General features: G+C 43.2%; 1 protein-coding gene across 1 annotated transcript in view; it reads left to right on the top strand.

Moving 5' to 3' along the window:
- Nucleotides 1-18,751, top strand: part of LOC126259985 (glucose dehydrogenase [FAD, quinone]-like) — a 33,638-nt gene that overhangs the window by 13,769 nt on the left and 1,118 nt on the right. Inside the window, exons 4-7 of the mRNA XM_049957117.1 lie at nt 2,674-2,896; nt 8,261-8,732; nt 13,069-13,412; nt 16,211-16,613. Of these exons, the coding sequence (XP_049813074.1) occupies nt 2,674-2,896; nt 8,261-8,732; nt 13,069-13,412; nt 16,211-16,613 (1,442 nt within the window). The remainder of the gene's footprint in view (nt 1-2,673; nt 2,897-8,260; nt 8,733-13,068; nt 13,413-16,210; nt 16,614-18,751) is intronic.

Below are 18,751 nucleotides of genomic sequence, written 5' to 3'. Positions count from 1 at the left end.
CGAAGTCGATTTTATTGAGTACTTTTGACAGTTGCGTCGAAGTGCTTTGGGAGGACATATTTGAGTTCTGAAGTTCACTGGCTATCATAAGTTGGATTGTAGTAGCCTCTTATTTTGTCCTTTTCATAACTGAACAGTTTCGGTGTGACTCAGGCGCTTATCCAACGGCTGGGGACATGGCCCCCCAAAAAAATAACTCACTTAAATATTTGTACATGCGTCAATTTCCTAATCTCACAGCTAACTTTCGGAGTATAAAGTGGCATGAAGAGTAAGAGAGTCGAAAATGGCAAGGAACCCTATAAGGATCAAGCTGCGTTTAATCCAAGGCACTTTTCATTTTCTTATGTGGGCGCCTGCCCATGTGAATGGCTTAGCATCTGACCGATACCATTCAAGTCAGGTAAAGTCGCACATTCTCAGGATGGTTGTACCTGCTACCAACAACAATCCGAAATCGTTCGTAAGTCCACTTTCAGAATAGACAAGCCGCAGAAAATGGAGTAAGTGAAAACAGAAAGGAAAAGACCCTCCATTAAGAGATAAAAAGTACGTGGAAACAATTGAAAGGCACACTATTTGGCTCATTTTCATACCCATTGCCACACTTTTCAGACTTGCGGTCACAGTCGCCTGGCCTGTATAGCCATTTCCTAGTGTCTGCTCAACATGATACATACTTGAAATACAAACATAAAACAGCCATCGTTTCTTTAGTCAACAGAATAAAAAAATGAAATGAAACTGAATAAAAGAGGACTTATATGACACAATCCGTATAAGTGGTATGAGTATGTTTGGGCTACAGTCAAAACTTGCGGTCGTCATACATTTTTAAATTGCAGTTATCTGGTCTGTCATCCAATAAAATAGAAGTATTTTATAAATGTAAATGCTTGTTTGACGTTACAGTAGTGAAGCCATAATCACAGTACATAATTTTGTTTTGTTTAAAAAGAAGGGTTTACATTATCGGTTTCAACGAACTACGTCGTCAATTATGTCGGAAAGTAGACAATTAGAAGTAGAGTTAAAAAAAAAGAGATGACACACAGTGGGGAGTAAAATTATGTAATAAAATATTTTACTGCAAGAACGTACTTTAAAATAAGCAGCGTGACACCAAATGTTTCTTGAATATTTATGATGTAAGATACCACTTGCGAGCGTTATACTCTTAACTGTAGCATAAACCTGAGGCTTTTCCATGCCTCAGCGACTGTGTCGCCCAGCCCTCACAAAGAAATAATAATTTCCAGTCACAGATCCATCCACTAAACAAATTGTTTAAGAAGGTCACAATGTGACATAAATGAATAAGGAACAGTCATTATGTTCAAATCGGAGATGCAGACACGTTACCGCAGACGGAGACCTTTGCTTCACGGGGCTGACCTCCTGGTGCCACCACAGAATGACGATCCTGAATGCCAGGGGGTCTTAGCCGCCATTCCAACTAAATAGTCACAGGAGTAGTTAGTGCTGCCCCACCGACAGTGTTGTCTACAAGAACTACATTTTTCCAGAATACGCACTTCACTGTGTCTCTTCTGACCCAATAAAACAATGGAACCCACTCCTCGAGCTCACTCTTACACCAATTGTTGCGGATCCCATTCGGCATTGCTACACTATGATGCTCTTAAATCATTGTAACAATTAGTGTGGTAGTTGCCACCACTTTACGTAACACATGCTGGCCTTCATTACCACGGAATCAGTCGTGTATAGAACCACATCGGTAGGAATCAGGTTGGGCTACGGGAGTATGTACTACTGCACTACTGCGATCACTGTATTTATTTGCACATCAGCTTGCTCTGGGATTGACTACACACCACTCACCGATGCTTAGGGGTTAAGGTTTGCCAAATTTGCTGCCCTTTGTGTATGAATCTCGTATCTCTCATGGTCATCAACAATCTCCCATAATTTTCGTAAGATGGTTTCCCACGTTTCACCAGTTAGGACTGTCTTGGGGCCGAATGAACATTTAATTCCTTGTTTCATTGTTTACCTCTTGTTGCTTATTATTTCCGTAAGTAATCCAGAATTGTGGATTGGTGTCATCCCATGCTGTAAAAGCGTACCTCACATTCTATTGTGTTTTAAACAGAAAATGCATATAATTATTCCATTGATTCAGTGCTTTCCTGTTTCGTACTTGTGGACTTCCCCATACCATTTTATTTCACTTCAAGTGAATGAAACACCTCCTGTATGTTCGATCTCCGACTTTCGAGTGAGACAGCTTTTGTGTGGAGATAGGGAAGCAGTAAGAGATAGGGCAGCAATTTCACTTAATTCTTCTCATTGATTTGATTGAGAATTCTCCATGCTAAACGTTTAACATTATATTTCACAAGAGACACAATAATAGGCTATGTGCTGACACTGGATTTCCCGATCCGTCTTCTTTGTCACTGTCACTGTCGTCAACAACACGAACACGACTCACTACATGAGCTCATTACAGCCACTGACACGAAACCGGCACACTTTCAATAGCACATGCACGCTAAGCGACGGAAAAATTTGCAGCGTACAGGAAGTAATGTAGCAATTGCAGGCGGGGTGCTGCATAGCTTCTTGGGGAGTTCCAACTGGCTCTTTAGTTCCACGACCTCTCGTGTGTACTCCGCGGCCGTTGCTGATGTAGTTCGTGCCCGGCAGGCGAGCACAACCTGAACCCGGAGGAGGTGGACGAGGGCTTCCACGGCACGGGCGGCCCCATGGTGGTGCAGCACTTCCCGTACGCGCCGCCGCTCACCGAGTACGTCATCGCCGCCGGGGAGGCCATCGGCTACCGCAGGGGCGACCTCAACGGCCAGAACCAGACGGGCATCAACAGGGCGCAGGCCATGGTCTACCAGGGGCTCCGACACGAGCCCAGCAGGTACACACATATGTTTATTTAACCTAATCAACTTCAATACTTGTTGTTGTTGTTGTTGTTGTGGTCTTCAGTCCTGAGACTGGTTTGATGCAGCTCTCCATGCTACTCTATCCTGTGCAAGCTTCCTCATCTCCTAGTACCTACTGCAGCCTACATCCTTCTGAATCTGCTTAGTGTATTCATCTCTTGGTCTCCCTCTACGATTTTTACCCTCCACGCTGCCCTCCAGTACTAAATTGGTGATCCCTTGATGCCTCAGAACATGTCCTACCAACCGATCCCTTCTTCTAGTCAAGTTGTGCCACAAACTCCTCTTCTCCCCAATTCTATTCAATACCTCCTCATTACCTATGTGATCTACCCATTTAATCTTTAGCATTCTTCTGTAGCACCACATTTCGAAAGCTTCTATTCTCTTCTTGTCCAAACTATTTATCGTCCATGTTTCACTTCCATACATGGCTACACTCCATACAAATACTTTCACAAACGACTCCCTGACACTTAAATCTATACTCGATGTTAACAAATTTCTCTTCTTCAGAAACGCTTTCCTTGCCATTGCCTGTCTACATTTTATGCCCTCTCTACTTCTACCATCATCAATTATTTTTCTCCCCAAATAGCAAAACTCCTTTACTACTTTAAGTGTCTCATTTCCTAATCTAATTCCCTCAGCATCACCCGACTTAATTCGACTACATTCCATTATCCTCGTGTTGATTTTGTTGATGTTGCCGGCCGCGGTGGTCTCGCGGTTCTAGGCGCGCAGTCCGGAACCGTGAGACTGCTACGGTCGCAGGTCCGAATCCTGCCTCGGGCATGGATGTGTGTGATGTCCTTAGGTTAGTTAGGTTTAAGTAGTTCTAAGTTCTAGGGGACTAATGACCACAGCAGTTGAGTCCCATAGTGCTCAGAGCCATTTGAACCATTTTGTTGATGTTCATCTTATATCCTCCTTTCAAGACACTGTCCATTCCGTTTAACTGCTCTTCAAAGTCGTTTGGTGTCTCTGACAGAATTACAATGTCATCGGCGAACCTCAAAGTTTTTATTTCTTCTCCACGGATTTTAATACCTACTCCGAATTTTTCTTTTGTCTTCCTTTACTGCTTGCTCAATATACAGATTGAATAACATCGGGGAGAGGCTACAACCCTGTCTCACTCCCTTCCCAGCCGCTGCTTTCCTTTCATGCCCCTCGACTCTTATAACTGCCATCTGATTTTTGTACAAATTGTGAATAACCTTTCGCTCCCTGTATTTTACCCCTGCCACCTTTAGAATTTGAATGAGAGTATTCCAGTCAACATTGTCAAAAGCTTTCTCTAAGTCTACAAATGCTAGAAACGTAGGTTTGCCTTTCCTTAATCTATTTTCTAAGATAAGTCGTAGGGTCATTATTGCCTCACGTGTTCCAACATACTTATCGTATTTTTTACTTAATAGTCACCTCAAAAACAACTAATATTTTGATAAGACAAACAGTAATAAAATAGCGTCAATAGAATAAACATTATTTGAATGTATGTAGAGACTATGTGAATAAACAGTACTGACTAAGAACTAATACATTTTAGACTATTAGTATCGCTACTACTGCTGCTACTAATGCCACTGGTAATAATAATAATGATAATAGTGATATGAAAGTTACAAATGGATGTGCAAAAGCGATATTTTCTGACATAGTGAATTCTGAGGGAAAGAAACTTTGATAAACCGCATCAGAGCACTGGAAAATGAGGAATACCTGGTTGGAAGGGAGTTTGAACAGGGGAAAACGTAGACATTATTGTTGTTTCTGTAGATATGTCATTAATTATGTCTTGAAGCTAGAGATGTTAGTCAGTTTTCTGTTACATTGAGGGTGTCATTCCAGTCAGGTTCGTACTTTATAGGACTTTGAGAAAGCGGCTGAGTGATGACGATGGACAGAAAAGACTTTCCTCTGATGTGAACGTGTGCTTCTGCCACGTTGTTCAGGCAAAAAAGTTAAGATCGAGGAGAGATATGAGGGACAGTGTACGCTGGTAAGACAACAGAGCAGACAGACTGTGTGGAAGTCGCTGCGCTAGTCTGCACGTAGCCAGGATAGCTGTGCATAAGATTGTGAAATATGATCTAAGAGTCAAACGTCACAGATACATCGAACGCAAGCGTCCATCACCAATTCCAGCGCCGTGAGCTTTCTTGATGAAACCTTACAGGACAACACCGTTGTAATCAACAGTTGTGTTTGTAGAAGTTTCTTTATCAGGTCAAGGGAGAGATGTAGATGTCTTCTTGCATACTGCAGCCGTGTCCTCATGGACTCGGTGCAGAGTATCAGCTCACTGTTGGGCCACTCTCGTGAAGCATGGGGAAGCAAAGCATTAAATCAGTCCAAGATTAGGCTAGCTCTCCGTTTCGTCCCAACCATTCAACGTGTTTCGTGTGCAAGATTCCTATTTATTGATTTTTTGAGTTTAAGAAATGGCTCTAAGCACTATGGGACTCAGCATCTGAGGTCATCAGTCCCCTAGACTTAGAACTACTTAAACCTAACTAACCTAAGGACATCACACACATCCATGCCCGAGGCAGGATTCGAACCTGCGACCCTAGCAGCCGCGTAGTTCCGGACTGAAGCGCCTAGAACCGCTCGGCCACAGCGGCCGGCTGATTTGAGTTTAAGACCGAGAACCTTCTCACACGGCGCGAATCAGAAGTAACTGTTATCGTCAACTGCTTTGAAAGATCTTAACTGAAAGTACAAACCAACAACGGCAGTAGCTTTTTACACACGCTGAAAATATTATTCAGCGTACTGATTCTAGTTACTGTTACTCAGTACAGAGAATGTCACAATTTTTATGAGGTATCTAATGGGTAGGAGCTTTCATGATATTACCTAACCGAGTTAAACCAAACCGACACGAATAATATACAGAAGAACGAACGGCTGGTAGACGTCGACATGGGGCAAAATCAGTTTTAGTTCCGGAGATGTGTATAGACACTAAAGTAATGCTACCCTACGACTTGTCTTAAGTGACAGAGAGGAAAACTGAAATTTATAGCACTCCTAGATTTAGCAAAACAGTTAACAATATTGATTGGAAATTCTGAAGCTATGTCGGATTAAATACATCGGGTGAATGGTTATTTACAACTTGTATAGAAACCAGACTGCAGTTGTAAGAGTCGAGGGACATGAAAAGGATACAGTAGTTGAGAATGGAATGAGAGGGGTTGTAGGAGATTTCAGGTGTTATTCGATATGTACACTGAGCAAACAGTAAAGGAATGCAAAGAGGGATTTGGAAAGCGAGGTTAAGTTCAGAGAGGAGAAATAAAAGGTTTGCCGATTACGCGATGTTTCTGTCAGACACAGGAAAGGAGTTTGAAGTAATGTCTAACGGAATGATTAATGTCCTGAAAAGAAGATATAAGATGAAAAGCAACAAAAGTAAAAGAGGGATAATGTAGTGTAGTCGAATTAAATCAAGTGGTTTTGTATGAACTAAATTAGGAAATGAGGCACTGAAATAAGGCGATGAGTCATTTAAAAAGGCAGATGTAATGAGAGTGTAAAATGTAGACTGGGAACAAGTTTTCTGAAAAAGATAAATCACTTAGCATATCAAATAACTTTAAGAGTTATGAAGGTTTTATCTGTTCGACAGATTGAGTAATGAAGAGGTTCTGTATCGATACGGTAAGTCAATTAATTTGTGGTACAACTTGAGTAACAGAAGGGAGAGGCTGAGAAGATACATCCCGAATCCTTCAGGAATACAAAATATGACAATGGCGGAAAATGAGGAGTGTATAGGTTGAAGAGGCAGTCCAGTGCTCGACTACTGCAAAAATGTTCAAGAGGATATGAAGGTACTTGAAGAACTATCTAATGGTCAAGACTTGATAGTTGATTACCAATGTCGTCATGAGGAAAGAGATTGTACGAGGGGCGATCAGTAAGTAATGCAACACATCTTTTTCTGAAAGCACATTGATTGCATTCAGGATTCCAATACACCATATTATCTCCCATTCTTTTGGCTACGACACCCCATTTTTCAACATAATCTCCCCTCCATGCGACGACCTTATGCCCACATTACTGGGAGGGGCTCTATACCTGATGTTACCACTCTATTGGTCGACGTAGAGCCACCGTCTTGCTGCCTCAATAACCTCCCCATTGGCTATGCACTACTTCCCGCCAAGTGCATTCTTCATTGGGCCAAACAGATGGAAGTCGGAAGGTGCGGGATTCGAAATGTAAGGTGGATGAGGAAGAACAATCCGGTGAAACTTTGTGAGCTCCTCTCGGGTGGTCAGACTGTGTGAGGCCATTTACTGTCGTGGAGAAGTTAATAAAGATCGTTTGCATTTTGTGACAACGAACACGCTGAAGTCGTGTCTTCCATCTCCTGAGAATAGTATCATACACTTCGGAGTTGATAGTAGCACCATGAGGGAGGTCATCAAACAGAATAACCGCTTCAGACCCCGAGAACACCTTCGCCATGACTTTGCGAGCTGAGTGTGCAACTTTGAAATTTTTCTTTGAAGGAGAAGTTGTGTGGTGTAACTTCACGGATAGCCGTTTTGCTTCCGGTTCGAAGTGATGACACCATGTTTCGTTCCCGTAACGAAGTTCGACAATATATTGTCACGATCCGCGCGGATGGTCCTTCGTTGCTCTTTACGGTCTTCTGTTACGTGGCGAGGAAGCAAGCGGGCACTAACCTTTGAGGACCCCAATTGGTGGACGAGAGTGGCAGCATTACCAACAAAGCCGTACAGTTGACCAGCGAGGTGTCTGATTGCGATCCGTCGATCACTTCGAATGAGAGGTTCGCACGTTACAACACTGGAGGAGTCACAGCCGGTCGGCAAGCGGGAGATCGGACATGTTTGCGCGGCCTTGGTGCGATGATGACAGAAGTCTCGACCACCGACTCACCGTGCTTTTGTTCACTGCGAGTTCTCAGTAGAAATTCTACAAGCGCCTATCGATATTTGCGATGCTCTGGTTTTCCGTCAAAAGAAACTCGATGACAGCTCTCTGCTTGGAAGGCACCTCCGATACAGACGCCATTTTCAAGGCTACATACAGTGCCGCCATCTACCGGAACTCCATGGAACTGTAGGAGCTGAAGCAGGAATAGTGTACTATGCCCCTCACTAAAGACTGCATTTTTGCTACCGAAATTGTTCGAGAAAAACTGTGTTGTATTATTTGTTGAAACCCCTTCCTGTAAGGAGTTTTGCGTATATTAATGGTTTTATAGAATGAGACATTAACTGTAACGTCTTCGTTCCTGCTGTGCTCTGACGCACAGGCCCGGTAGCTGATCCCGCGCTCACTTGCAGGTCGTACCTGAGGCCGGCGGCGGAGAGCCGCGACAACATCGAGGTGGGCATCAACGCGCACGTGACCAAGGTGCTGATCGACCCCGCGACCAAGAAGGCGTACGGCGTGCAGTACCTGGACTCGAACGGCACGCAGCACACGGTGCAGGCGCGCCGCGAGGTGGTGCTGTCGGCGGGCGCCATCGGCTCCCCGCAGCTGCTGCTGCTGTCCGGCGTGGGCCCCGCCGACCACCTGGCCAGCGTCGGCGTCGACCTGGTGCACGACCTGCCCGGCGTCGGCCAGAACCTGCACAACCACGTCTCCGTGGGCGTCGGCTTCTACATCAACGACTCGTCCACCGAGGTGCTCACCAACTACTCCATCGCCGAGTTCCTCACCAACCGCGACGGACCCATGTCCAGCACCGGGCTCACGCAGACCACCGGCTTCTTCCTCTCTTCCTACGCCACCAACGGAGTTCCCGACCTGCAGGTACTTCCAGTTCTCTGATACGTCCAGGCCACATAGGCATTTATATAAATCAATAGTAAATGCTGCGGATTTTTCCAACGATATATTTGTCACTACATGAACATCTACGTCTACACTCCGCTGGCGACGTTACAGTGTGTGGCGGAAAGTACTTTGTTCACAATTCTAACTTTTACCTTTACATTAATATTCTTTTCTCGAGATATACGTAGGTGCAAGTAATATATTAATTGACTTTTTTACGAACTTACGTTCTCGGAATTTTAACGGGAAACCACCCCGTGATGGAGTTCGCTATTCTTGCAGCGTGTTTCGCTGGAGTTGGCTGAGGATCTTTGTGACGCTTTCGCGCTTACTAAACAGGCCTGTAACGAAACGTGCTGCTCTTCTTTGCATCTTCCCTATTTTCTCTATCAATAGCAACTGGTAAGCATCCCAGACTGACGAGCAATATTCAAGTATTGGTCGAACGAAGATTTTGTAAGCTACGGTACCTCCTTCGTGGGTTCTTGTGCTTTCTTCCATGAATCTCAGTCTTGCATCTGCCTTACCTGTGATTAGTTTTATGTGACCACTCCACTTTTAACTGCTCCATACTCTTATTTCTAGGCATATTAAAAATATGACTGCTTCCAGTGGTTGTTCTGCTATACTGTAATCATACATTGATTGGTCCTCCTGCTGTCCTGTGTGCAGGTTTAACTAGTTCTAAGTTCTAGGGGACTGATGACCTCAGATGTTAAGTCCCATAGTGCTCAGAGCCATTTGAACCATTATGAAGCTCCTGATGTTTTCCGCTTGGTGATTTCTGTATATTGTGAAAAGTAATGGTCCTGTTACAATCCATTGTGGTATGCCCAAAGTTGAAGATTTCTCTGTGCTGAGAATGACATGCTGTGTTCTGTTTGCTAGAAACTTTTCAGTCCAGTCACACAACTAGTCTGAAATTCCGTAACCTCTTACTTTGTCAACTTTTGTCAACATTTCAACGTTCTACGCGGTATTCACCATTCGATTATAAGGCTCACGCGACGCAACTGTTTTTAGATGCAGTGGAAACTTTGATTGAAGTAAACACGGTCTAGTCATTACTATGAACGCCATTGTTATGATACATTTTAACAAATGTTCCTGGAATATATTGAAATGCTAGGTCGTTTTCCTTTTATACCCTTAACGTCGCGCCAAGTATATGTTCATACCACGTGACTGTGACGATTATCTTTCATATCATTTCTGGCAGTTACTGTGTTTAACCAGCGCAGTTCTCCTGCAGCAGCTGACAAATTCTTCAGTCCAGACAGCGAACAACAATCGCCAGTTGTCCACGCTCACTGTGAGTGTCAAATCAGTCGTAGTCTTATGGTTACTTCATTTCAATGCACATCTCCTTACAGTAGACTGTTTTGCTTTATCTACGACTTCCACAGACTCTACTATGACTCTTCATTTCCTTATATATTCACTACGGTGATTTGACGTTCACTGCTGGAAAAACGTCTTTTCAGAACTATTCCATATATTACGGTTCTAAATGAAATGTAGCCATGTCGCTTGCGCACGTTTTCTGATGGCATCCACCAATTAGGCCGTCGTCACGGTTTTTTCATATCTCTGTGAGTATAGGAAGGAACCTTATTTGCTTTACCAAAAACACTCCAGTCCATATTAGCTTTTGAGTTTGCTTCTTTTTCCTGCCCATCTAGCCGTTGTCTTCAACTGCCCTAAAAAATCAAGTGTTTGTTTAAAGACTTCATGTTAATTTGTACTATTTTATTTTGCTAAGTTCATTGTACATTATTTTTTTCTTGCTTTAACTAATTTTCAAGTCTACTTTCAAGAATGCTTTATTAAGCTATTCTGTCGTTGAAGTTTGTTTCCACTAGAAGCAAAAACAACAATGTCGTCATAGAAACGACGTTTTTTTACATATGTTCAATTAACAAGCAGTCCTTTTTCGTTTTTTCAGTTTAACTGGAATACGCTCCGTAGGAGTAATCACAAAAGTTATGTTCATGCTAAATATTCTCTTTCAGTTTTGAATTTCTCATTGTCCCTGTTAAGTTTCTTGCTATTGTAGCTCCATCAAGTCGTTGCTCCTGAAGAGGTGTTGGACAAGTTTTATTGAAACCGAGTCAAAAGCGTTCATTCGAGCTAATTACTCCATTCTTTAATGGCGTTCACTTCTTAGTGATGACACACTGCGCTGCATCCTCTTCCAAAGCCAGTCTTTCTTCATCACCCGGTTGAAACCTAATGTTTTGAATGTTGAGATTTCAACACTCTTCTACTTGTCTAAGTCACAGAGGAAAATTAGATCAAAATATGCTATGGATGCTATTCAAAAAGCTTTCCAGGGGCTCTGACAGTGCTATAGTTATAATAACGTACTTGTAGATAGAAGTTTTCAAAATTATCGTTAAAAATGGCTACGTAGGTGCATTTCTTGCTCTCTCGGTAGAGAATTATGGTGAACCGAACACCAACGTCCATATTTCGGAGACTGTTCTTGGATATTTTGTGAGTATTTTGGTATAAGTGGTTCACTACAGAGTAATAGTGTAATAATGACGTATTCGGTTTGCCAAAAGAACGACTTTTGGTACTGCGAAAATACCTTCATAGTAGTGAGAAAGAAATTGTTGTTGTTGTTGTGGTCCTCAGCCCGAAGACCGGTTTCAAGCTCTCCACGCTACTGTATCCTGTGCAAACCTCTTCATCTTCGAATGCCTGCTACAACCTACATCTATTTGAACCTCTTTACTGTATTCGTCTCTTGGTTCCCTCTGCAATTTTCACTCCCGTACACTTCCCTCCAATACTGAACTGACGATTCCTTGATGTCTCAGAATATGACCTGTCAACCGAAGGTTTCTTTTTGTCAGGTTATGCCAAAAATTTCTTTTCTGGTCAAAACATTAGTTACGCTCTCTACCCTCTAATCTTCAGCATTCTTTTGTAGCACAACATTTCAAAAGCTTCTATTCTTTTCTCGTCTGAATTCTTATCGTCCACGTTTCACTTCTGTTCATGATTACACATCAGATAAATGCCTTCAGAAAAAACTTACCAGCACTTAAATTTACATCCGCCGTTAACAAGTTTCTCTTCTTCAGAAAAGCTTTTCTTGCTATTGCTTAGCTACATTTCGTATCCTCTGTAGTTCAGCCATCATCAGTTATTTTACTCCCATACAGAAAAACTCATCTACTACCTTTAGTCCCTCGTTTCATAATCTAATTCCGTCAGCATTCGATTACATCCCATTACACTTGTTATGCTTCCGTCAATGTCGTCAATGTTCATCTCATATCCTCCTTTCGTGGCGATGTCTATTCTGTTCAGCTGCTCTTCCGATATACAGGAGGATTCAGCTGCCCCTACCGCTGGGTGTTATGCTACCCACAACACTTTCAAATACCACGTGTAAATTTTCATATTCTCTCACTCACTACATGCAAACTGTTAGCCCCATAGAAAAAATGTTCATTTTTTTCTGTAGGACTAATAGGTTACGCAAGGTGAGTGAGAGGATATCAAAATCTCGCACAGGGTTTTTGAAGGAGTTGTGGGCTGCATAAGACACAGAGGTAAAGACAGCTCAGTCACCGTGTATTACATCCAAAATGTACTACTCACTCCGTCTTCAGGCCGCGAGTGGCCTACTGGGACCATCCGACCGCCGTGTCATCCTCAGCGGAGGATGCAAATAGGAGGGGCTTAGGGTCAGCACACTGCTCTCGCGGTCGTTATGATGGTATTCTTGACTGAAGCCGTTACTATTCCGTCGAGTAGCTCCTCAATTGGCATCACGAGGCTGAGTGCACCCCGAAAAATGGCAACAGCGCATGGCGGCCTGGATGGTCACCCATCCAAGTGCCGACCACGCCCGACAACGCTTAACTTCGGTGATCTCACGGGAACCGGCGTAGCCACTGCGGCAAGGCAAAATGTACTACACAAAACAAGAAGTAATGCAGCAACCCTCAGACGTAACATGTACTCCTTTTTCACAGTGTGTTACATATGTTTTGTCGGTGTGCAGTATAGTAAACGATAAGTGTAGAACTGTTCTCTTACATGTTTTGTTCAAATTATGGACCACCATCATAAGGCCTGTAGTGCAGTAACTGTTAAATAAATAGTATGCTAAGATGTTAGTAGTTCTAGACATAACCTACTGGTGAGTAAAATGTTCCTAAACAACCTCCGAAATTTCATCGGTGAAGTTCGAGTTCACCTTGTAACGTCTGGGATTCCACTAGGACCTTTTTGTCTCCCTATCTCTCGGTTCCCACTTTGACGCGGAAAATTCACGAGGAACACGTGTCCGCAGGTGTTCTTCGACGGCTACAGCGCGCGTTGCTCGGCCACCGGCAACCCCTTGGAGTGCACATCCGGAGAGATCGCAGACGACTGCGGCAAGCGCTACATCAGCGCGCGGCCGACCAACGTGATCCCGCTCAGCCGCGGCTACCTGCGCCTCAACTCGTCCAACCCACTCGACTACCCCATCCTGCAGCCCAACTACCTGCAGGAGGACCAGGACGTCCAGGTGCTCGTCGACGGCATCAAGATCGTCATCAGGATGACCGAAACTGAACCCCTCCAGCAGTGGGGATTCCAGATCAACGATCTGCCCGTCGACGGCTGCGAGGACCTCGAATTCGGTTCTGACAGGTAACAGTGATATCACAACAACAGTTTTTGTGATGCTTGACAACTATATCCAAATTGTTAGAACCGAAGCAACTCTCGATTTCCGCAGGCTGGTCTGGCAGCTAACACCTGCGAGAATATTAGTCCTTGCTGGATTACTTCAGACGTTTCAATGAGAGAAACAGAATTTCTTGGGTAGTTTTTTGAGCTCCTGTTGTGGCTAATTTGTCTTTAGTTTAATCCGTGTCTTGACAGTGGAAAGGTAGAGCACAACCCATCTAAAAGTATCTATCGACTGTGCATTGAGCATCTTTCTTTTTAAGTATTCAGTTTCACGCCTATTTTGGTGATTCCCGTGTGTTCCTGTCTTATATCAACATTGTTGTTGTTGTGGTCTTCAGTCTGAAGACTGGTTTGATACAACTCTCCATGCTACTCTATTATGTGCAAGCGTCTTCATCTCCGAACAACTCCTGCAACATACGCCCTTCTGAATCTGCTTGCTGTATTCACCTCTTGTTCTTCCTCTAATATTTTTACCCTCCCCCCCTCGTCACCACGTTTTCCTTCAATACTAAACTGGTGATCCCTTGATGGCTCAGAAAGTGTCCTACCACCGATATCTTAGTAAGGTTGTGCACATATTTCTTTTCCCCTCAGTTCTATTCAGTACCTTCTCATCATTAGTTATGTGCTCAAGACATCTAATCTTCAGCATTCTTCTGTAGCACCACGTGTCAAAAGACTATTCTTTTCTTGTCAACTGTTTAGTGTCCATGTTTCACTACCATACATGGCTACTCTCCATACAAATACTTTCAGAGGAGACTTGCTAACCCTTAAATCTGTATTAGATGTTAACAAATTTTTCTTCTTCAGAAACGCTTTTCCTGCCATTGCCAATCTACATTTTATATCCTCTCCACTTCGGCCATAAACAGTCATTTTGCAGCCCAGATAGCAGAACTCATCTACTACTCTGACTGTCTCGTTTCCTAATACAACTCCCTCAGCATCACCTGGGGTAATTCTACTATGTTAAATTAATCTTTTTTTTATTTGCTTTTTGTTGATGTTCAACCTATATTTTCCTTTCAAAACACTGTACACTTCGTTCAACTGCTCCTCCAAGTATATTGTTGTCTCTGAAGACATACAATGTCGTTGGCAAACATCAAAGTTTGCCTTTTGAGAGGAACTCGAATTAATGTTTTCTTTGCATACAATTCCCTTCGCAATGTTCGTTCTAAAACTGGTTGTGATGGCCCTGAATTCGTTGATAACAGCAATTATGAGGTCCTTTTTCATAAAAGTCAACATTTACAAAAAACATAAATTTCAGGAAACTCATTTTATTGAACTTCTTGAACACTGCACATTGCTTATGTTTTATAAAATTATATTTCACAGATAGACTCTAGATACACAGTACAACGGTGGAAAAACATTTCTATGAGCTTTCAGTTGAAAAAAAAAGTAAAAATCATGAACTTTTTCCAAAACTGACATATACGAATTAATTATTTTGTGGCACTAATGTTCTAGTTTATTTTAACCTTCCGCAGAAATTGTAATTTACCTGAATTTTTTCATTAAGGTACTGTACTCCATTGTTTTCATTGTTATGTTCATCGTGACATTCTAGAGCTTTCCTGAAGAACTCTCGCGCTTCTGCTAACGATATATCAAACAATCCCTTTAGTTTCTTTACATCGTCAGCTTTTTTGACATTCACATGCTTTAAAGATTTTATTAGAGAAGGTTGACCGACTTCCTTCAAACCACGTTATTTTCTGAACTTCCAGCAATGATAGGAGAGGAAAAGTTCGTTGTTTCAACTTTTCACATGACACTGCGTTTTTTTTTCTTTTAAATAAATAAGAATTTGAATTGTAGCTTCTCTTTTATTAAACTGTTAAGTTGTCTTTAAATCGTACACAGGCCACTTCTCACCCAGAACCATACAGGTACTACGGTTGCTCATGATAGTGTGATGGAAATGTTATGGTTTTAACTTTTCTCAATTCCTTTTTTTATGGTCTCAAATGTCCTTGCTGTGGACACAAGTGACCACTGACTGGGGAGTAGGGTAGTGGGATACTTTGTCGAAAACTAACAATAAACGTCTGCCATAAGCAGTAGATCACATTTGGCAAAACTAGTTTTTATAGGTATCGAGTTTAAAACAATTTCACAGGTTTGTGTGGAAGATGAAACAGATGAATAGTAAGTTCTAACAAAATCCGTGTACTGTAATAGATTTATCTCATTTAGAAGTTTACAAATATGTGTGTAACTCATTTTTGAAAATTTTATAGTTGTTGAGTTTTGTGAAAACGGTCCTCCTCCTGTTTGGTTTAAACCCGATGATCATTGACAATGCGTGACACTCGTGCCCACTAACTGTCGGTTACCATTTTTTTACGACCAGTGTTATTACAACGCGTTATATGTGTGCGAATGGGAGATCATTTCTTGTAAACGTATTGTTCGGTCCGCGGTCAGTGACACACGAGCTGGTCGGGCGGCTTCGCTTAGTGTGTGGTCACGGTCACGTTCTAAGACGATAATTCCTGTCATTATTCCATGTCCATCTCACAGCGCAGATTCCATACAACCAACTAGCACATACACACCACTTCTATCTTTGACTTAGCAGTACACGGTTACACGAACGCCTGGTACCAGTTATACAGCTATTACAATGCTCCGAAGGGGCTGATTAATATCTTCTCTGGGGCGCTTGCCAAACATGTAGTCGATGAATTCAGTCCTGTGCGTGAAGCATCGCGCAATGACAAATAGCTTGGTTTTGACAGCTACTGGGCGTGCGTGGTGAAGCGGGCGACGGGTGCCGAGAACCACCAGGCGGGCACGTGCAAGATGGGCCCCGCGTCCGACTCGCTGGCCGTGGTGGACGAGCGCCTGCGCGTGCACGGCGTCTCCAGCCTGCGCGTCGTCGACGCGTCCATCTTCCCGCGCGTGCCCAACAGCAACCCTACGGCCGCCATCGTGATGGCCGCAGAGAAGCTGGCCGACATGATCAAGGAGGACAACGCGGGCACCACTGGCTCCAGCTCCAGCGGCTCCAGCGGCTCCAGCCAGCCCGTCTGGCCCGGCGTCAGCGACGGTTATGGCGGCTCGGGCAGCAACTGGGGCGGCAGCCACCACGGTGGAGCCCCCCACCACTCGGCACATGACGCACATCACGACAAGCCCTGGGTGAGAGCCAGACTACGTACTAATTTCCACAGTGAGAAAAGCAGTTTCTGACTCTTCCTACACCTACACTCTGTCTCCTCAGATCTCGAAAATTGCTTCGCAGATATCACGATTGTCAGAGTATTCCGATCTGTTATACCGTGGTCTAATACATTTTCTCTGGAAACCCAACGTTTCGTACCCATCTGCTGTGGACATCTTCAAGGGGGGTTGCGGTTTCTTTGTGGGTCCGATACACACACTGGCTACTGATTGAAGTAAAATTTCGTTTCCGCGTGCTCCCTTGCATAGCAGTGACGTCACGGTGGACACCTCCAAAAAATTCAGTCGGTGACGGAGTAACAGCTCGGAATATTTCGCAAAGTGTACGTGAAATGAATTTCGCAATTTTGAGCAGCATTCCAGTACAGAACACACATATCGTGAAGTGCACAGTTATAAGCTTTTTACATAAACGCCTGTCAAATGTCTAAGATTAATATTTCGTCAAAATCTAACTGGACAGTACAGTAAATTTTAGCAGATAACACTTTCTTCGTACAGAACCTTGTCGTTTCCGAAAAGTGTAAGATTATAACTGCCACTACCCGCTAACTCTATGGTATTTAATTTGTACGTAAGTTATTTTACTTTTTATTTCGTCGCAATCACACGAGCATTTCGCAATGCTGTCACCACTTTCTACGAATCAGCGGTAATCTTTCGACTAGTGCACGTGCTGCAAACCGTGTCTGTTGCGTTATCAAAATTACTAAAAGGAGCAGTAGAAAGTTTATAACTTTATATCCATACCATTCTGAACAGTAGCGGCTTATTACACTTCCACATGGGGCTCATCCGAAATAACTTTTTCATAGGTGTCCTAGATGAAGGGGTGTTTTTATATAGGCGTAGACCCGTGTATACAGGGTGTTCCAAAAATCGACGGTAAAACTTTAGGAATGTCTTCCTTATATAACAAGAAGAAAAAAGTCTGCTAAACGTGGGTCCTAATATGCATGGCTCAAGTGACATGAGCATCTCTTCATCTTCGCTACTGTGAAACGAATCTCCTCTACCGTTAGCTTATTGCCCTCCATATTTTTAGGGGAGAGAGTATGGACTAGATCAAGAAAAAAGAATCGAATAAACATAGACTCTAAAATGCATACCTTAAGAGCTATGGCCGGCCGCGGTGGTCTAGCGGTTCTGGCGCTGCAGTCCGGAACCGCGGGACTGCTACGGTCGCAGGTTCGAATCCTGCCTCGGGCATGGGTGTGTGTGATGTCCTTAGGTTAGTTAGGTTTAAGTAGTTCTAAGTTCTAGGGGACTTATGACCTAAGATGTTGAGTCCCATAGTGCTCAGAGCCATTCTTAAGAGCTATGACCTCTTGCTGATCTTCGCTGCTATGAAACACATCTCTTATATAGAACACGTGCTCGTAATTCTTAAGGTGTGCATTTTAGAGCCCATGTTTACTCGATACCTTTTTCTTGTTACATAAGGAATCCATTCTTGAAGCTATTCGTAGAGTTTTGAAACACCCAGTATATTGAATGAACACGGATTTTCTTCGGCAGGTGTCGCTGTAGTGCTGAATTAAAACGTTTTCGAAAACGTGAAACTTAAATGCATCTAGTTACCACTGCTCTCCTTCTTAGGATGTTATGTCCGAAGAGGTCAAGTTATGTTTCACGGTGTCTTTGTCATAACTGTTTGAATGAAGAAAGATTAGTATTTACTGGCCTGTAAACGAAGAGCAAAAGCTCAGATTGGTTAAATTGCAGAAGAAAATCTAGCTGAGAACTTCAGTCGACATTCTGACAGATGCAAATCATTGTGATGTAGTTGCCATTTTTGCGGGAAATTCTCAGATCAGCATCGTTTAGCTGATGTACCATTGCATTCAGTGAGTCCACACGCGAGGTGCATAGCGCCCAACTCTTCATACTGCTGTATATCACTGTTAACATACAACTAACACTGCCGCAAGAAGGAAACCGATACAGAATCGAGCAGTACTGAAAACAGGCTTGAGGGCGAAGAGTAAAGTGGGTGTTACTGTGGTCAACAGAAAGTACCATGGGCAAATGGGAAAAGATTGTTTCTAAGCGACACACACTGCACATACTGTCCATCCTTATACTGTTGTGCAGAT

Source organism: Schistocerca nitens, chromosome 5 (genome assembly GCF_023898315.1).
Source record: "Schistocerca nitens isolate TAMUIC-IGC-003100 chromosome 5, iqSchNite1.1, whole genome shotgun sequence".
NCBI classification, from domain to species: domain Eukaryota; kingdom Metazoa; phylum Arthropoda; class Insecta; order Orthoptera; family Acrididae; genus Schistocerca; species Schistocerca nitens.
Note: the sequence above shows the minus strand (reverse complement) of the source record. Positions and strands in the feature narration are given on the sequence as shown.